We start from the raw sequence: 21,359 nt of genomic DNA on the forward strand, positions 1-21,359 counted from the left end.
TGATATAAGGTCTGTGGTTAACATAAGCTGAAGACATTTTAACGTTTTCTTCCACAACATAAAATACGTCAGTTAACAGCCCACTGGTACATTTTAAAAGTTGGTTGCCTAAAGCGTCTAAATGAGACGACTAAACGTCATCATGCTCATCATTAACCGCCATTAGCTTAGTGGTGGTGACGTGAAGTCATGTGACCGTGCTGTAGTTCCTTTATAGCCCAACATTAGCCACCTTTAGCTTAGCGGTGGTGAGGTGAAGTCATGTGACCGTGCTGTAGTTCCTTTATAGCCCAACATTAGCCACCTTTAGCTTAGCGGTGGTGAGGTGAAGTCATGTGACCGTGCTGTAGTTCCTTTATAGCCCAACGTTAGCCACCTTTAGCTTAGCGGTGGTGAGGTGAAGTCATGTGACCGTGCTGTAGTTCCTTTATAGCCCAACATTAGCCACCTTTAGCTTAGCGGTGGTGAGGTGAAGTCATGTGACCGTGCTGTAGTTCCTTTATAGCCCAACGTTAGCCACCTTTAGCTTAGCGGTGGTGAGGTGAAGTCATGTGACCATGCTGTAGTTCCTTTATAGCCCAACGTTAGCCACCTTTAGCTTAGCGGTGGTGACGTGAAGTCATGTGACCGTGCTGTAGTTCCTTTATAGCCCAACATTAGCCACCTTTAGCTTAGCGGTGGTGACTTCAATCAATTTGGTTAAAACAGACAGATGACTGTTGAAAGCTAATGATGCTATTTTCAAAGATGGCCACCACGTCCCAGAATGCACTGCGATTCCCATTCCCTATTGAGCAATTGTGGTGGTTTTTGTTTTTCTTCATCTAACCTGCCAATATTGTGAACTAAGAACTGGGTGATCTCTATTGGGATAAGTCTTATTTCTCCTAACAAATTCAATTGAAACTAATTTGAAACATTTATTAAACTAACTCTGGGAATATTGGTGTAACACCGAGAGAGACACTCATCGTTTTACATTTCCATCATTTGAAGTTTCTTTGGACACGTGCATGCTGGTGGAGCTGGCTAGTGTTGTTTTGGATTGGTCGACTGAATGCATTGAATTGTTGCGAGATCATATGTAGGTGACAACGTGCACCCGTCGTGGTAAGTTTTTTTTTTATCGTTTTGCATGTTTCACTTTCCTTCATTTCCTCTCATCCCGCTGGTTGTCTTTTCTTCTCTGCCGTTCATGCAATCAAAAAATAAATCGGCATGTAGGAAAAGCAAATTGCAAATTATAATTTTGGAAGTTGTGTTTCTGAATGGAAATCTGTCCGATGTATTTTCTGGTTGTTTGCGGCAAAACCTTGAACTCTTGAATTCTCATCTTGTCTTTTAATCAACGCCTGACACAGAATGTCTTTTAATGACCCCGTGTTTAATAGTTTCCTCACACTTTGCATCCAACTGACTTCCCACTCACTCAATCTTTCCTGTAGATTTTTCCCGCTTTTTCCCGACATTTGGGAACATGAGCACAATAATGTAATTTACTATAATGAAGAACAAAGTATTAATACATGTAGTATTTAAAGTGTATTTCGTAAATAATGACTAACTCCTTTCATCCAATCAATCCATTTTTTGTATTAAGGATTTTTCAAGGTTAATAAAAAAAACCTAGACATCAAACAAGACATGAAAGAAAGAACATTGAATGTGTTGCAGCCCTCCTGTCGCATAATGTATCGGTGATTAAAGACAGTCTTTTTTTAATGGATGAATCGGCAGTTGTTTTTGCGGTTTGATTAAATTAAATAGCACCCTACAAATGCGTACAAAAATCAGTCATAATAGTCAAATGTGGCGACTCAGAAAGATGCAGTGGAAATGCACGTGATGCTGATTGTATCCAGGGTAACGCCGCCTCCCCATTAAAGGCCTTTCTCTGATTCGTGTTCCTTTATGTCTCATCCCTCACACCTTTGCTCTGATGCCTGCAGACGGGCTGCGCTCCGTTGTGGAGGAGCTGGAGCTGGAGAGGAACCAGCTGCAGGAGCAGATCCTGAGTCTGGAGGAGCGCTGCCAACATCTGGAGGACCGACTGCAGCTGCAAGCTCGCATCGAGACGCTTCAGGTAACCTCAGCGTCCAGAACGTTAAAGGTCTCCTGTTATGCAAAATCCTCTTCTTCATGTCTCTTCTACATCAACATGTGTCCCCTCTTCTTCATGTCTCTTCTACATCAACATGTGTCCCCTCTTCTTCATGTCTCTTCTACATCAACATGTGTCCCCTCTTCTTCATGTCTCTTCTACATCAGCATGTGTCCCCTCTTCTTCATGTCTCTTCTACATCAACATGTGTCCCCTCTTCTCCATGTCTCTTCTACATCAACATGTGTCCCCTCTTCTTCATGTCTCTTCTACATCAACATGTGTCCCCTCTTCTTCATGTCTCTTCTACATCAACATGTGTCCCCTCTTCTTCATGTCTCTTCTACATCAACATGTGTCCCCTCTTCTTCATGTCTCTTCATCAAAATGTGTCCCCTCTTCTTCGTGTCTCTTCTACATCAACATGTGTCCCCTCTTCTTCACGTCTCTTCTACATCAACATGTGTCCCCTCTTCTTCATGTCTCTTCTACATCAACATGTGTCCCCTCTTCTTCATGTCTCTTCTACATCAACATGTGTCCCCTCTTCTTCATGTCTCTTCTACATCAACAAGTGTCCCCTCTTCTTCACGTCTCTTCTACATCAACATGTGTCCCCTCTTCTTCACGTCTCTTCTACATCAACATGTGTCCCCTCTTCTTCATGTCTCTTCTACATCAGCATGTGTCCCCTCTTCTTCATGTCTCTTCTACATCAACATGTGTCCCCTCTTCTTCATGTCTCTTCTACATCAACATGTGTCTCTTCTACATCAACATGTGTCCCCTCTTCTTCACGTCTCTTCTACATCAACATGTGTCTCTTCTACATCAACATGTGTCCCCTCTTCTTCACGTCTCTTCTACATCAACATGTGTCCCCTCTTCTTCACGTCTCTTCTACATCAACATGTGTCCCCTCTTCTTTATGTCTCTTCTACATCAACATGTGTCCCCTCTTCTTCATGTCTCTTCTACATCAACATGTGTCCCCTCTTCTTCATGTCTCTTCTACATCAACATGTGTCCCCTCTTCTTCATGTCTCTTCTACATCAACATGTGTCCCCTCTTCTTCATGTCTCTTCTACATCAACAAGTGTCCCCTCTTCTTCATGTCTCTTCTACATCAACATGTGTCCCCTCTTCTTCACGTCTCTTCTACATCAACATGTGTCCCCTCTTCTTCACGTCTCTTCTACATCAACATGTGTCCCCTCTTCTTCATGTCTCTTCTACATCAACATGTGTCCCCTCTTCTTCATGTCTCTTCTACATCAACAAGTGTCCCCTCTTCTTCATGTCTCTTCTACATCAACATGTGTCCCCTCTTCTTCACGTCTCTTCTACATCAACATGTGTCCCCTCTTCTTCACGTCTCTTCTACATCAACATGTGTCCCCTCTTCTTCATGTCTCTTCATCAACATGTGTCCCCTCTTCTTCGTGTCTCTTCTACATCAACATGTGTCCCCTCTTCTTCATGTCTCTTCTACATCAACATGTGTCCCCTCTTCTTCATGTCTCTTCTACATCAACATGTGTCCCCTCTTCTTCATGTCTCTTCTACATCAGCACGTGTCCCCTCTTCTTCATGTCTCTTCTACATCAACACGTGTCCCCTCTTCTTCACGTCTCTTCTACATCAACATGTGTCCCCTCTTCTTCATGTCTCTTCTACATCAGCATGTGTCCCCTCTTCTTCATGTCTCTTCTACATCAACATGTGTCCCCTCTTCTTCATGTCTCTTCTACATCAACATGTATCTCTTCTACATCAACATGTGTCCCCTCTTCTTCATGTCTCTTCTACATCAACATGTGTCCCCTCTTCTTCATGTCTCTTCTACATCAACAAGTGTCCCCTCTTCTTCATGTCTCTTCTACATCAACATGTGTCCCCTCTTCTTCACGTCTCTTCTACATCAACATGTGTCCCCTCTTCTTCATGTCTCTTCTACATCAACATGTGTCCCCTCTTCTTCATGTCTCTTCTACATCAACAAGTGTCCCCTCTTCTTCACGTCTCTTCTACATCAACATGTGTCCCCTCTTCTTCACGTCTCTTCTACATCAACATGTGTCCCCTCTTCTTCATGTCTCTTCATCAACATGTGTCCCCTCTTCTTCGTGTCTCTTCTACATCAACATGTGTCCCCTCTGTGGAAAGAGACTCTGAAAGTTTCAGGAACAAAGATTCTCTCTCTTTTTGATCAATTTCTATAAAAACCTGTCTGAAAATGAGCTGATCAGATTTTGGCCACTTTATGATGTCATAACGATGTGTTGTCTTGAGTAACCATTAGCCAATCAGCAACCAAGGTAACCCCCCCCCCCCCCCCCCCCCACCTTATCACCTGAATCTCCTCTAGAGCTCCATTGAGTTCTCTGTAACCAAATGTCTCTCAGAGGGGCGTGGGGAGGGGCTCCTTGTTTTCATCTGAAGTAAAAAGACAGAGAATCAGCACTTTGGAAACAGGGCTGAAACAGAGGGGATTATGGGTAATGCTGCAATGATGTTTGGTGTCTCAGCCAATCAGAGACAGGTTCTGTATATATCTGAGACCTGTAATATATTGATGAAAAACAGTATAATAGGGGACCTCTAAGTATTCTCTCTCACACTGAAATCTAACTCTTAATCCTGACTCGCCTCGTGAGGAAACGATGAGTGAGCTGCATGTTTTCCCCCCTGAGGACTAGGAGTTTGTAACAAACCCTTCTAACACAGGTGACGTTTGATGTAGATGAAGATGAGCAGCCATATTGGTTCCCTCAGGTGTGTGTGGCCTCTCGTGTGTGTGTGTGTGTGTGTGCGTGTGTGTGTGTGTGTGTGTGCGTGCGCGTGCGTGCGTGCGTGCGTGCGCGCTGGAGAGCACCTCTGGCGGTGACGGCTAACGGTGTGGTGTGTCGTTTGACTTTCAAAATAATATGAAGTCACAGACTCACCGGGTGTCCTTAATCACATTTCACTCCCATCTTTGAATATAAAAGTGTATTATTTCCACATAAATGGGGAAAATGGATTTGAAATATTCTGTTATCAATTAGGGCTGCTCAATCAATTTATTGTTTTATCACATATGGTCTAACAACATCCTAATCGCAGTAAAAGGAACATTCGGTGAAGGCAAAGTATCTGAAAATATCTGAATGAGGTATTGTAGAACTGTGGAAAAGTCCTGGCCTACGAACAATATACTACAGACTTAATAAATCAGTAAAAATAATCATCATTAGTTAACTGTTGCAGCCCTAATGTCAACAGCAGTGAGTATGAATCACACAGCTCCTCTCGTCTTCCTGCTCTGTGTGCAGTGAGTCTTTTCTCCGTGGCTTTTTATCAAATCTCTGCATATTCATGTGTGTTTTTCTGCCACCTCAGAACGAGTCGGAGAGACTTCAGAGCCAGCTGTCCAGCGTCCGGAGTCAACAGAGCCGAGACGCAGAGAAACATCAGCTGCTGGTGAGCAGCCTCAACGAGCAGCTCAAAGGGTAAGCTACGGATACGATACGATAACACTTTAATGGTCAGATCAAGTCTGACATTTGACTTTCATCACAGCAGCTCCATGTGTAACATCAACAGACAAATATCAAGACACAATACATGAAAAACAAACAGTTAACAGCACAATCACTGAGAGAAAACATTATTCTCCGCACCAAATCACTCTTACTTCCTTTTCCTACATTGAAATATATCTGATCACATAGTTTGATTGCCTTTTTTTTATATCACTTGAATAGTAATAAAGTATTTGTCCATTATTCGAAAGCTTTCTTAAGTTAAAGTACAACAGGCATCAAAATGTACTTAAAGGGGACCTATCATGCAAAATGCACTTGTGTACGTCTTTTATACATGAATACGTGTCCCCGGTGTTCCAGGGAACTCACCACGTGTCAGAAAACACAACCCTCTCTCTTTTCCTCCGTACCCAAATCTCTAAAAACGGGGCTGCAACGGATCTGATACAGATTTGAAAATAGTCTGACATCAGTGACGAGGAGCTCCGCCTATATGGCCAACTCTCCACCAATCAGTGGAATGAGAGGTTACCGTGGCATGGTAACGGCATGGTAACGGCATGGTAACGGCATGGTAATGGCGGCATGGTAACGGCGGCATGGTAACGGCATGGTAACAGCATGGTACAATTATGGTAACGGCATGGTAACGGTGGCATGGTAACGGCATGGTAACGGCATGGTAACGGCATGGTAACAGCATGGTAACAGCATGGTAACAGCATGGTAACAGCATGGTAACATGACACTCGTAACTCGCCCCCTCCTTTGCAGGGGGGCATGGTCATCTGTTTGGTATTTTGAAAAAGAAAACGTATAAATATACCTTATATAGGTATGGCCCTACAATATATTATTCAAATATAGCATGATAGGTCTCCTTTAAGTTAAAGTACAAAAGGCATCAAAATGTACTTAAAGTACCAAAAGATAAATGACTCATTATCTCAAATAGCCTATTTCTAAATATGTTATATACTGGAATAATGAAGGAAAAAACATTCAGTATGGAATATATCAAGATAAACTTAGAAAGTTTACGTCAAATAATTAAGCAACATAATTTCCCAATTTGGGATGATTAAAGTATCACTCCATCTAAAAATGTGCAGAACTACACAAAACATATACAGCAAATATGTCAAAATGTATATATTAGTGAGTTTCATAAACACTTGTTACAGTTTTGCCTTGAAGTTACTCTTGAAGTGTTATCAGAGTCACTATGATGGTGTTTTTCAGACTGAGCAACACGCAGGAGTGTCTGGAAAGCTCGCTCATCGAGAAGGAGAACACGCTGGCCAAGACGTCGGAGAAACTGGAGCTCATCAACGGCCTGCGAGAATCTCTGAGCGACAAAGAAGCTCAGTACAAAGACGTTTCTGACAAGCTCCTCCAGACTGAGCTCACCGTACGTTCTGACCGCTTATTTCTGTATACGTCACATTTCAATATTGAGTGTAATTGTGTATTTCTTGTGTTTTGTCCCGTAGCTGGAGAATGTTTCTCAGAAGTGCAGCGTCTCAGAGAAACAGTGCTCAGAGCTGAAGTCAGAAGTGATTGACGTCACTCAGAAGCTGAGCGTGCTCAAGGAGAAGGTGAGATTTTATAAATGAGAATATCAATCAGTTTTTGTTGTTTTTTTATCGCTTTTTGGTCAATTTCCCGCTCTTTTAGACCATTTTATATACAGCATTTCTTGTTGTTATCTTGTCTTGTATCTCTCATGGTCATTTTGTATCTCTTTTTGGTCGTTTAGTATCTGATTTTGGTGATTTTGTATTGTTTATAGTCTGTTACAATAACCGTCCATGCTTCTGAGCGACCTTTCATTCATTGCATTAAATTGCATACATTGACATTTATGTTTTACTTCTTGACACTACCATAAAGAATATGTGATATGAGCTAATCAAATATGACTTTGGACTTGTGATAAATATCCTCTTGCCTCACATCACTCTTTTTATCTCCTCGTTTCAGGCCCAAAAGCAGGAAGTCACCATCGAAGCTCTACAATCTGAGCTCGATCAGACCAGCGAGGAGCTGGACAAACTAAATTCCGCCCACTTAGAAGAACGAGCCCAACTCATTCATGACCTTCAGAGCTGTGAGCGGGAAATCGACAGACTTAAAGATGTCGTGTTGGAGAAGGACGAAGAGATATCAACGCTCTCCGGTAACATGGCGGAGTACGCGGAGCAGGTCACGATGATGAAGCAAGACATCAAACTCAAAGACGAGACCCTGGTCCGTGTGGAAACTGCTCTGAGTAAAGTAGAGCGGGAAGCCATGATTCTCAGAGAGTCGCAGACTTCAGAGCAGAAAGATCTGGATGGAAAGATCACAGAGCTGGTGGAGAAGCTCAAAGACACTGAGATGGAGTTGCTCAACGCTAAAAAGGAAAGCGAGTGTAAGGTGACTGAGGTGGAACATCTGAAAAAGCAAACTGAAGAAGATAAGAAAACCATTCAGGACCTTCGAGGGGAGATGCAGAAGCAGATCGTGAGCCAGCGTAACCATCTTACTGAATGTGAAACGCATATCGCTTCACTTCAGGAGCAGCTGACTTTATCCACACAAAGCAGCAGGAATCAGAAGCACTCCTTCTGCAGCTCAAGGACAAAAACACCAGCAGCGAGCAGACACGGCAGCAGCTTAATGACAAGGAGCAAAAGTATGAGAAAGAACTGAAATCGTCCAAAGAGGAACAGAACAAACTCTTGGCTCAGGTGGAGAAATACAATCACGAAATGCAGACGTTGTCCAAACAGTTAGAGGTGCAGGTACAGAGTGAGGAGCACATCAAAAAGGACATACAGGGGAAACTGGAAACCATAGCAACACTGGAAAACAAACTGAAGAGCACAGATAATCAGGCTGAGGAGGAGAGGCAGAACTTCAACACTGAGATGCAAAACCGTGACTCAGAAAAGGAGAAACTGAGCAATGAACTCGAAGGCAAATCTGAAAATATCTCCAAACTCAGAGGTCTATTAAAACCATGAAGACGGAGAAAAAGCAGCTGCAAGATAAACTCAAAGGGCTAACGGAGGAGCTGGAGCTACAGAAGCAGAATGCAAACGAACTGAATGGAAAGGTCACGTCTGCTCTTGAACTCAACAGCAGTCTTGAGAAGCAGGTAGATTGCCTCACGAAAGAGAAAGAGAGACTTGAAATGGAAGTAACGGAAAGCGTAAAAAGTATTTCCGAAGTCTCAATTGAAAAGGATTCCTTGCAAGCCAAAGTATCCACATTGGAAACTCAGCATTCACAAAACAACGCATTAATTGAAGAGCTCCAAAGGGCTAAAGAGGATTTGACTCATCGCAGCAATGAGTTGAATAAAGTTCTTGAGCAAAGCACGCACTCAACCTCAGAGGTCCTCCTCGCGAAAACGAATGAATGTAGTAATCTCAGCCAGTTACTCAGGGAAAGGGAGGACAAGGTGACACATCTGCAGGAAGAAGTACAAAGTGTATCTTCTAAGGTAGAGCAGCTTCAGCAGGACATGGCAGAAAAAGACCAGGTTGTAATCGAGCATCGAGCGCAGATAGAAACCCAACAAAACCAGCAAACACAACTTCAGGAAACTGTTTCTCTGCTGCGAGAACAGGAGACAGCTCTGAAGTCTGGCTTAATGGAGAAGGATACGATATTAAAAGAGAAACGGGAAGGGTACGACAGTTTGCAGAGTGAAATTACGCAACAGAAAGATATTGTTTCTAAGCTACAAGCAGAAGCTGAATCTCAAAATGTGGACCGCTTAAAGCTTCGCACGCAGATTGAAGAGAAAGAAGGGATGTTGAAAAAAATGACGCAGCAGTGTCAAAAACAAAAAGACAAAGTCAACGATGCTAACAAATCTGTTAAGTCTCTGAGTGAACAAATCCGTGTCCTGGAAGAAAAGGCCGGACAGCTCGAAGCTGAATCTGAACGCAGGGAAATGGAGATAGCTAGCTTAAACGGCAACATCCAGGCAATACGTGAGGAAAACCAGCAGCTCCGTGCCGCTTGTGAAAGCAGAGAAATGCGGCTTTCTCAGCAAACACAACTTCTATCTGAACTTGATGGACGCCTTAAAGCGACTCTTGAACAGAACTCCGGTTTTAGCGTTCAGATTAGCAGCTTAACAGAAAGCAATCGGAGACTACAAGAGGAGTTAGCGCAGAACATAAAATCTGTTTCTGAACTAGCCACTGAGAGGAAGTCACTCCAAGAACAAAACTCTGGGCTCGAAAGTCAAATCTCGGAGAAGCAGAAGATTATTGAAGAGGTGTTGAACGAGAAGGAGATGCTTACTGTTGCAGGAGATGAATTAAAAAAGATCCTGCGGGAAAGCGAAACGTCGAACTCTGCAGGTTTGCTGGAGAAAACGAGTGAATGTGCCAATCTGTTGAAAACGTTACGGCAGAGAGAAGGACAACTTCAAAGTCTAGAAGAGCAACTCGATGCCTTTAAGAAGCAAGTCAGTCAGCAAAGGTCACAGTTGGACGCTCAGCAGGACCAACTGCTGCAACTTCAGGATACGATATCAATGCTTCAGGAACAAGGATCTGTCCTCAAGTCGGGGCTGATGGAGAAAGACAAGATGTTGCAGCAGAAAGCAGAGGAGAGTAGGTTCTATCAGAATGAAGTTGTGCAACAGAAAGCCTTAATAGCACAGGTGCAGGGTGAGTTCGAGGCACTCGGGCAAGAGTGCTCGGAGGCGAAACAGCAGATGGAGCAAAAAGAAAAGACTTTACATAACCAGAAAGACGAGCTGGACAAACGAAGCGAGTCGGTGATCTCGCTCAGCGGTCAGCTCGGTGCCATGAACCAGAGCGCTGCGGAGGCAGAGGTTGAGATTACAAACCTAAAGCGTGCTGTGGAGAAACTCACTGCAGAAAGCGGTCAGAAAGAGGAGCAGAGGAAAGCAGAGGTCATCGATGTTAACGATAACATTCGAGCACTGAATGAGCAGAATACAAGATTGAAATCTGAATTTCAGAAAACAGTGGCAGAGTTGTCCAAAGCACAGGGCGAGGTGACACATTTCAAAGCAGCCGTCTGTGATGTGGACACCAAACTTAAAACTGTAGACTCGGAAAAAGATAGGCTTAATTTGGCAATGCAAGAAAAACATGATTTGATCCAGAAACTCAACAGTAGGATTAGTGAGCAGGAGGAGCAGCTGGAACGGAAAGAAGACAACAATGTCAGTTTAAAAGCAAAGGTTTCAGAGCTTGAAGAATCTGTGTTTAGACTCAGAGGCGAAGTCGATAGTCTTTCTTCAGAGTCTTCTATCCTAAAAACTACTTTGGAGAAAAAAGAACAATCAACACTTGAATATCAAAGGAGTTCTTCAGCTGCCGTTGAAAACCTCAACTCAAATCTACAAACCAAAGAGGTGGAGTGTGAGAGCTTGAAAGAAAAGATGTCCCACCTTGAGGAATCGATCGCAAAGCTCAACAGCACCCTCCAAGTGCAGATGTCTGAAGCAAAACATCTGAGAAAGGCCTTGGGAAAAAAAGAGTCCGCTCTTCAGGAACAATCAAAGTCCCTTCAGGAAATCCAGAGAAGATCCGATGAAGCTTCGCTCTTCAAATCTCAGTTCATGGAAAGCACAGACTTGGTGTCACAGCTGCAGAATCAAATCCAACTGCTGTCCACCGAGTCTGCACACCTCAGACAATCAGCAGGAGAAACACAAAGTGCCTTTAACAACCTACAAGAGAAGTATGCAGCTAACTTAGAGGAGCTGCAGGCTGTGAGACAGCAAGTGTCCCAAAGGACTGATGAGGCGTTAAACCTTCGGAGGCTATTGGACGACACCAGTGACGAACATCAGACGGCAAAGACGATGGTAGCAACTCTGAGAAATGATTTATCCGAGACGCATCACAAACTCCAGAAAACAGAAGAGTTGAACTCCATTCTGTCAAACGAAAAGGACGAGGCGTTGGCTTCTCATCAAGCGAGCGTGTCACTGCTGACCGTCGAAATAGACAGACTCAAATCGCAACATCTTCAAGTCGTGGCGCAGATGAACGCTCTCACGGAAAACGTTGAGCAGAGGGAAATGGCTCTCCATGCGATCAACAGTCAGTACACATCGCAGGCCAAACACGCATCCCAGCTGGTGTCGGAGATGCAGAAACTAGAACAGCAGAATAAGAGGCTAAATGAGGAGATTAGTTCGTCAAAGAACAAGCACCAGAAGCTTCTTACGGCCGTCGGTAATGAAAACACACATTTGCAGGAGGAGGTTAGGAAACATCTAGCGGAGAAGGAGGGGCTGGAAAGGAGTCATCGTCACATATTGGCCTCCCAGGTTCAAATGGAGCAGCAGTCCAGCAGCGCAAAGGAGAACATGACGTCCGAGAAGGAGAGCCTTCAAGCTAAGGTTAGTGCCAAAGATGAGGAAGTTTCTCAGTTAAAAGAAAACATTCACAGGATAGAGCAAATCCTGCAGGATTCTGAGCAAGAGTGGCTCTTAGTTTTGGATAAAGAGAAACAGGATAGGAGCATACTCGCAGAACAATTGCAAAGTGTTGAAAATGAAATGAAGTCTAAAGACGTTAAAGTTAATGCTCTGAAAGGAGACCTGGACAGTTTGCAGGAGAAACTAGCAGGGGCTTCGTCGGCGATTAGGCAGGGGTCTGATCAACTGCGCGCCAACGAGCTGGAGGCGGCGGCTTCCAGGATCCAACTGGAGAAGGTTTTCGCTTCGTTCCAGGAAAAGGATAATGACAATGATAATTTGCAACAGGCTCTAAAAGCGGCAGAACACGAGATACACAAACTTGTAGTGATCAGGAATGGTACCAACACAGATTTGTTAGCTAAAGGATCAGCAGATTTAGGGACAGAAAAGGCCTCTTTAAAGGACATGATTACACAATTAGAAGAAAGTCACCAGTCGGAGGTAGCTGCTCTGAAACACGAGTTGGATAACACCGTGACGCAATTACAAAACACCCAGAACACACTTGAGAAAGGAGAGAGGAGTAATGAAGAAAAGGGTCAACAAATGTCACTTTTGCAAGAGACGGTCGAGCATCTACAGACGAGGCTCAACGCCGAGTCAGAGAAAGTGAAAGAAGCTTCTGTCAAACACTCGTCTCTACACTTTGACTCACAAGAGAAATATGAGCAGATCAACTGTTTGAGCATTCAGATAAGTCAGCAGAAGGAGCTTCTTGCTGGACTCAGTCAGCAGTTAAGGGATAAGGACGCATCCTTCGCCCAACTCATAGAATCAGCCTCAAAGGAAAGGGTGAAACTCGGTGAGGAAAAATCATCTCTAACGACACAATTGGAAAGCATGGAGCGGGAACACAACACCTCCACGAAGACGCTTGAAGAGATGTCTCAGCAGTTAGAGGAACAGATGTCAAGCTCTCACCATGAACTAGACACCGTGAGTGCAGAGAAGATCGAGCTGATTAAGAAAAACGACGATGTGAAGAGTGAACTAGCCAAGGTGTCGAAAGAGAAAGACGCGGCGAAGAAGAAGCTCCAAGCTGCTCTCGTCGTGAGAAAGGATCTGATGAAGAAAATCGAGCGATATGAAAGCCAGAAAGAAGAGAGTGAAAACATTAAAACGGAGGTTTCACTTTTACAGGATAAATTACAGGAAGTAAATAATCAAGTCCAGGCGTCTGCTCGGATGTATGAAGAACATGTGTCAGTTCTTGAAAAGAGACTTCTTGAGAAAGAAGGAGAGATTCTTGAACACAAACTTGGAAGTGAAAGACTTGTGGAACAGTTCCAGTCGGAAAAACAAGTCTTGAAAGCCACACTCGACGAGAAAGAAGTTTGTTTGTCAGAAACTTTGCAAACGATGAATGAGAAAAGCTGTCTGCTGGAGAAGCTGCAGTCCACTGCTTCTGAGAGGGAGGAAGCATTCGACCAAGAGAAGACAAGCTGGGCGCAAACATTAGAAGACCTTCAAAGTGAAATAAAGACATATCAAGATGAGATAAAGGACAGGTCGTCCTCCACATCTACTGCTGTTGATCTAGAGAATGAGCTTGCTCACATCAAGCTTGAAAAGGCAAAGCTACAGAAAAAGGCTCAGGCTGCCTTGCTGGCACGCAAAGAGAGCCTGAAGAAAGCTCAAGAAAGTGAGAATAAATTAACTCAAGAGCTAGCCGAACTGAAAGACGACTACAAGGCTCTCCTGGAGCAGCGCTGTCAGCAGACCAATGAGTTAAACGCCGTCCAGTTAGACTTCGACGAGAAGGTCAGGGAACTGGAAGAGCTCCGTGATAACTCTTTGTCTGATCTCGATGAGCTTAAAACCGTAAGACAGCTTGTCGAGGAAAGGGATAAAACTCTCCAAGATCTGAAGATGACTCTGGCGGAGAAAGAGAGCCAGTGCCATTCTCTTTCAAACCTGCAGAAAGAGCTGGAACATGTGCAATCCAAATGTGAGAGTGTGTCTCTTGAGATGGCAAGAAAAGAAGAGGCTCTAGTGGAAGTGGACCAAGGTGCAGGTGCTTTGAAATCACAGCTTCTCAAGGTAGAGATTGACTTGGAGAAAGCTCAGGCAGAAGTAACCGAGAAAACAGAAGACGTTGAGAAATATCTGGAATCCATTAGAGTTTCTGAGCTGCAGAGCCAACAGGAGAAGCAAGCTTTATTGAATGAAAATACATCTCTGGAGACCCGTCTGAGCATCGCTGAGTCTGCACTGGAGGAACGCATGCACGCAAATGAAGGGAAATATCTACTTTTGATGGAGGAGAACAAGGCTCTTTTGGAGAAAAGTAATACGTTGAAAGTGGAACTCGAGACAACAGTTGATTTAGTTTCACAGAAATCTTCAGAAGTTTCAAAAGTCCAAAAGACTTTACAAGAAACACAGCAGCATCTCAGTGACGTAAGAGGCAATTCGACTGAGGAGCTTGAAAAAGCACAACTTCATTGCACTGAAAAACAATCTCGTTTAGATTTGTTGAAGCAAGAAATAGAAAATGCTTACAGATTAATTGATGAGCTCCGAAATGAGGTAACCACCCTGGATAAGCAACTAAAGGAGAAAGTGAATGAGCAGCTACATCAGAACAAGCCTGACACGTATGCCGATGTTAACGAAGAAGCCGTAAGCTTGTCTTGCAAAAGTGCTGAAAACTTTGAAGTGAAACTAAAGGAGAGAGATGATGCCTTGCTTGTTTCTCAGGCTCAGGTTTCGGAAAAGGACGAACTAATCGCTGCACTTGAACTGCAATTACAACGACAAATGAAAATAAATGAAACTACCATTGAAAAGATGAGAACAGAGTCTGATGAGTTTCAGAAATCTCGAGACAATGGCGGCAAAATGAATAATCAGGACAACCAAAGCAAAGTTGCTCTCCTAACTAGGAAACTTCAAGCAGCTTTACTTTCCAGAAAAGAACTCTTGAAGGAAACGGCGATGCTAAAGGAGGAAGTAGAAAAGCTGTCAGAAAAACATGCAGCTAAAGAAGCCGACTACTTCACTCTGGAGGCATCGGTGCTGAAGTTAAAGCAACAAAATACGGACTTGGAAAGCTCTGTGTCATCCCTGAACAAGGAGAGAGACGGGCTCAGGACCGACGCTGACGGCATCTTAAATGATAATCGCAGTTTATCCGCAGCCTGTGAAAGCTTGAAGCTAACCGTAGAAAACATCACACAGCAGAAACAGGCTTTCTCCTGCCAGCTGGAATCTCTTAAAGACTCTCAAACAGACGAGCTTACCAAGTGGAAGTCAAAACACGGCGAGCTGAAACAAGAGTACGAATCTCTTTTACAAGCCTATGAAAATGTGAGCAGTGAAATGGACAAGATGAGACAGCTTGTGGAAGGGGCTAAAAGAGATCGGCAGGAAGCCCTCAGGAAAATCCACAAACGTGAATGTGAGATAGAGATTCTGGAAAAGCAAGCTCGAGAGATGGAGGAAGAAAATGGAAGAATTAAAGAGAAGATGCACATATTTTCCAAACAGAAACGGCAGAAGATTGAGCAGCTGGAGGATGAGAATCAGAAAATCAGAAAAGAGCTTTCTGAGCTTGAAGAAAACCACAAAATGGCGAAGTGCGAGATGACTGAAAAAGAGACCGAGATTTGCCGACTTAAAGAGAATCTCAGTGAATTTGAGGTTGAAAATAACCAATTGTCAGAAAAGCTTGAAGAAGCCAGCTGTTCGTTGGAAGTGAAGCACTCCAAATCAAATGACTACTCAAACAACATGCAACTAAAACTTGATGAAGCTCTGAGTTTGAATAACTCACTGACAGCTCAGATTGAATCCCAGAAAACAGAACTCGGTGCTCAGTTGGAAATATACAACTTGTTACTGAAAGAGAAGCAACACCTTTCTGGAAGAATTGAGTCGATACAGAATGATCAGGAAGCTCAACTGGGACAGAAAGATGATGACATTCAAGAGCTCAAAGACATGATCAACAGACACAGTCGAGAAACGATCAACCTGAATGAGAAGGTGAGAATCCTAGAGGACGATAAGTCACTTCTGCAGGAGGAGCTTGAAAACGTTCAAGAGATTTCAGACAAAGTTAAAAATGAAAATGAATATTTGGAAACTGTGATCCTCAAGAACACTGAGAGGATTGACGATGTGACCGAGTCGGTCTCTGTGTTGCAAACCCAGAACACGCAGCTGTCCTCTCAGCTGGCCGTCAGCAAAGACATGAGTGGTCAAGTTCGCCAAGAGAAAGAACGGGAGCAGCTGAAGTTAGTCCGGGAGTTTGAGGAGAAGCTGAAGACGGTTCAGCGAGGCAGCGAAGGCACTAAAAATGTGAAGAAAGAACTGCAAGAGCTTCTCAAAGAAAAGCATCAGGAGATCAATCAGCTTCAGCATAACTGCATCAAATACCAGGAACTGATTTTAGACCTAGAGAGGGCTCTGAAGACATCTCGGTCAGCCCGTGAACAGTCTGAGAAAGAAATGAAGAAAAGCTCGGAGAAAATGGCGGTATTAGAGGAGAGAAGTAAACAAGTTGAAGCTGAGCTGATGACGCACAAGAATCTCCTCCAGGAGGCCACAGCAACGATGTTGAGTGTCGAGTCTGAACGAGATCAGCTGGCTCTGGACTTGTCGGAGGAAAGTAAAAAGTTTGAGGATCAGCTCATCGAGAAAAGACAACAACATATAGATGAGATGCAATACAATTCCTACATGGAGAATCAAGTCATGTTGCAGCAACAGATTGATGACCTTAAGGAGTTAAAGGAGAAGGACAGTCAGAAGGTGAATGAACTGAGGCAGCAGCTCGACTCTCAACATCTGCAGATAAACACTTTCAAAAGATCGGCGGAGACGGATGAGGCGAAGCTCTTGGCGTTATCTGCCACTCCTCGGGGAGCAGACGCTTCCAAACGGTGGAACGGTTTGTACCAAAAGACGTTACACGAGAAAGATAACCAGCTCCTAGAACAGGGTTTCGTGATCAAACGATTCCTGGATGACATGAGAGTGAAAGATAAAGAGATGAACGAGGTCCGAGTGACCAAGTCCAGACTGGAGAGGACTCTCAATGAATACTCGATGGCCGCCGCCGCTCAGCAGAGACAGCTCTTCATCATGAGCGCGAGCAACGCTGAATCCAGTGAGACCGCAGAGCTCATGGACGTGCAGGTTAGGGAACTGGGTGCGCACGCCGATAGACTAGAAAAAGATAAAAACGTTCTGAACCGAGAACTAGCTGACAAAGAAGGTATCATTTCTCTAATGCAGCTAAATCTCCAGCAATTCGAGAAGTTAAACGAAGACGCGGATGCTCAGCTGCTCCTTTTACAGTCTGAAAACGACAAGGTCCAAGCTGACTTCGAGAAGCAAGAGGGACTTTCGCTGCAACTGAAAACCCTCCTGCATAGCAAAGACACCGAGATCTCCTCCTTGCTGTCGTGTAAAGACGGACAGATGTCGGGATATCTAGAACAACTCCAGACCAATTACCGTACCCAGGTCGCGCTTTATGAGGACCGGTTAACCTCTTCACGCTACCAGAGAGAAAAGGCTGACCAAGTGTTGAGAGGTCTTGAAGCAAAGGTGAAAAGTCTGCAAATCCAAGTGACCAAGTCTAGCCAGGAGAAAGAGCAGATGGCTGCTAAGATGGAGTCCTTTAAAAACTCGATGGCGTCTTTACAGAGTGAACGCGAGCGATTGATGTCGGAATACAGGATACTTGAAGCAAAGAGTCAGTTAAGTTTCATGGGTACAGACGGCTCTGCTGGCGGGGAAGGTGGCGCCACCAAAGGCCTTAAACATGAAATAAGGAAGCTGTTGCACCAAATGGATGATCTCAACTCTGAGAACGCTATGCTCAGGGCACAACTGGTGCGCTACAGAGAGGATTTGAACCAGGTGTTATTCCTGAAGGACAACCAGCAGAAGATCCTGCTGAAGAAGCAACAGGATGTGATCAAAGACCTCGAAAGCCAAAAGGCGGCAGCAGCAAAACAGCAACGAGCGTCTCAGTTGGAACTTCAAAAGGAAGAAGAAGCAAGCAGTACTTTTAAAGCAGAGATCTTGAAGCTAACCGCTCATGTCTCAAGTCTTGAAGCTGATGTTGTTGCTCTTAAAAAGGAAAAAGTCTCGACAAACAAAGGCAAAGTGATTAGTGATTTGCAGGAAGCAGTGGCAGCCAAAGCAGCGGGATGTAATGACCTCCAGCAGAGAATTCTCTCTCAGAAACTACTCAACGACGAGCTCAGGGAGAAAATGCAGCTGTTGGAAAAAGAAACGGAGAAAAGCCTTGGTGAAGCCGAGGACAAATACAACGGCGAGCTGGACGCCTTCGAGCGCGAGGTGGTGCTGATGAGAAACGAGCGAGAGACGGCCGACGGACGAGTCGCCGACCTCGCGAAAGATCTCTTGGAAATGGAGCAGCAGCTATCGGAGGCTAAAACACAAAGCAGAACCACCAAGGCTCAGAATGAGTCCATGGTTAAAGCCATGGTCGCTCTGCAGGACGACCGAGACCAGCTCATCGAAGACTTCAAGGTCCTGAGGAACAGATACGACGAAGAACTCCGAGAGACTCGGGCAGCGTTGAACAACATGGAGCGCAGTCTGCAGGACGCCACCTCCGACCTGGCCATGGTCGCCAAAGAGAGGGACGTCCTAGTACAGACATTAAACGCTTTGGAGAACAAAGACGCGCACGCAGGGCTCAGCAAGTTGTTGGACGATCTGTCGAAGGAGTTGTCCGAGAAGGAAAGGGACTTGAAGCACGTGGTGCAGGAGAACAGCACCTTCAGCAGGCAGCTGTCGGCCTTCTCCAGGTCTATGGCCAGCCTGCAGAACGATCGCGAGCGGCTGATGGATGATTTGACCAGCGCCAGAAAAGAGGTGGAGTCGAGGCAAGGGTCGAGCCCAGAGAGCGTCAGTGTGGATCGATCTAAAGGAGGCGTCCTGCAGAATGAGAGGGAAGCGCCGGTAAGTCCTCAGCTGCGATCCGGGTTTGGCTGCTGCCTGCTTCCTCTCGGCCGTGTTTCACTGTGTGGAAAGCATGCCGGGTCATTTTGACTTTAAACACCATTGCTTTGGTTTGCATGTGTGTTGGTATGCAAACTATCTTGTGTCGGTGTAATCGGTTTGAGGAGATGTTTCCTTTGAAGATGTACCACTTATGTGACTGACAACTTTTCTTTTATTACAGCAGGCGATGCAGAAGATGGAGAAACTCCAGCAAACTGCAAACATGCAAACGTACGGACAATCGCCTGAAAAGGAAATCATCAGCTACCGGGAGGAAACGGCAAATCTGAGGTATGAGCAGACTGAAGATAAATTAGGACATATTCCAGATGTGTTCTTCAAAATGTTTCCGTCGTGGCTCACTTGGAATATTCTTGGCTTTCTATTTGTAAAGTTGTTCATAATTGTTCCTGTGTTAATCCTGTGGACCTCTTTAAAATGAGAGCTACTTTTAAACCTAGCTTTTAATTGGCTATATTCAATTTGTATTGTTTTATTTATCGTTTAATTTACTTGTTTATTTATATATTACACTTTTATTGTTTTCTTTGTAGTTGTTTTATTTAGTGTCTTATTTATTTATTTTGTATTTATGTTTTCTTCTATTGTAGTTAAACTAAATAAAGAAATAAAATAAATGATAATTGTTTTCTTCTGTTCTGTAGATCTGACACCGAGCGGACGGACACACTGCCAGTCAAGGTAAGTTCATATTTAAACGTTTTGACTTTGCCAGAAAGCTTTATTTTATGTTTGTTTTTTATTTTTGTTCTCGTTATCCGTGCAACTATTTAATCCTCCTTAAAAAAGTACTATTTCGCATTAAATATTTTTACATTTTGGCAATCTACTTAATAAAAGAGCTGAACAACTGAATTATTGCATTCAAAAGGAAGTAATTTCTATAAAAGCTATTATCTTTCTGTCAATAGAAATATCTATTAGTAATTGGAATAGCTATTTTTCAATATGTAAAGACATTTAAATAGCAGTCAGTTTAGGAACGTTTCTAAACCCACATCCTTTTGTTCAGGCGTTTATGTAATGTGTTCCCTCCCCTCCTCCGCAGGAGAGCGTGGTCCTGGCCGGTGGGAGTGGGTGGGAGGAAGTTGTTCGTCAGCTGGAGGCCGAGAGGGTCCGGCTGCACGGAGATCTGCAGCGCTGCATGTACGAGATCCAGCAGAGAGACCTGTACCTGCAGCAGCTCAACATCAAGGTAGCATCAACTCTGAAACTAAACACGACTGGACGTGCAACTTTCAACACAAGACGTTTGCTGTCGCGTATCTTCATTAAGTCACGGTCAATCTCACATTGTAATGACCTCATAACAATGACATATAATCAAGTTGTGTTCCCTAGAAGCCTTGCTTTCACCCCGCTATCTGGTCTCGGTGTGCGATCGCCCCGAATAATGGAAGCTTTATTTACAGCGAAAAGACGAAAAAGAACTCTTATCGAATTTAAGTACCGAGCGCTGGTGGACAGATTACGTTCCATTGGCTGTCTGTGTTTCTCTTTAGCCTTTTGTTACTGTAGCATCCCATCAGCGTTAACAATGCCTATTCTTCCTGGGGTACACACACACACACACACACACACACACACAGTCAAACACACATTGCACTGACTATAGCCACTTAAAACACACCAAATGTGAACACAACAACTCATCTCGTGTAATCAAGGCTGGAAGTGAAACAATCATCAGCCATCATTAAGCCAAACAGGAAATTAGGGAGAAACTGCAGAGGAAGAGTCCCTGTGCTGTTTGCAACTAGAACAATAGATTTGATTACTGATTATTCGGAATATAGATTATTATATATTTAAAAACCTTTCTTGCTTTTTCTCTGATATTCTGAATCAGTCGCTAAGTTTGTCGCTAGAAACAGAAAGTTATCCAGTTTTTTACCACTTTCAAAACTCGGGAATTGGGGGATGAAAAGCTTTAAATGTATTAAATCTCCCCTCCTCCCCCCTCTTCAGTTGCAGCAGGCGATGGAGGAGAAAGGTGGGGTCTCGGCTCAGTTGAGAGCCGTTTCCCAAACCCTGAGGGACACCCAGACGCGCTGCCACTGGCTGGAGAGCCAGGTCCAGAACCAGGCTCAGGTAAATAATAAATAAATAACATTAAGATTATTAGAAAAATCTCACTGGTCTCGGGCTTGAGCTTCAACCTCAGGATCCATGTGTCTGTGATCCTCTCAGGAATGGAAGTACCGTACTTTTCGGACTATAAGCCGCGACTTTTTCCCCCATTTTGTTTGTACCGCT

At 44.1% G+C, this 21,359-nt stretch overlaps 1 protein-coding gene across 1 annotated transcript in view; it reads left to right on the forward strand.

Moving 5' to 3' along the window:
• Positions 1–21,359, forward strand: part of LOC117442784 (golgin subfamily B member 1-like) — a 51,310-nt gene that overhangs the window by 24,642 nt on the left and 5,309 nt on the right. The window contains 11 exon segments of the mRNA XM_071202735.1: positions 1,950–2,083; positions 5,484–5,593; positions 6,872–7,040; positions 7,123–7,227; positions 7,613–8,207; positions 8,210–8,629; positions 8,632–19,040; positions 19,264–19,373; positions 19,748–19,784; positions 20,152–20,298; positions 21,072–21,194. Of these exon segments, the coding sequence (XP_071058836.1) occupies positions 1,950–2,083; positions 5,484–5,593; positions 6,872–7,040; positions 7,123–7,227; positions 7,613–8,207; positions 8,210–8,629; positions 8,632–19,040; positions 19,264–19,373; positions 19,748–19,784; positions 20,152–20,298; positions 21,072–21,194 (12,359 nt within the window).

Source organism: Pseudochaenichthys georgianus, chromosome 3, assembly GCF_902827115.2.
Source record: "Pseudochaenichthys georgianus chromosome 3, fPseGeo1.2, whole genome shotgun sequence".
Taxonomy (NCBI): domain Eukaryota; kingdom Metazoa; phylum Chordata; class Actinopteri; order Perciformes; family Channichthyidae; genus Pseudochaenichthys; species Pseudochaenichthys georgianus.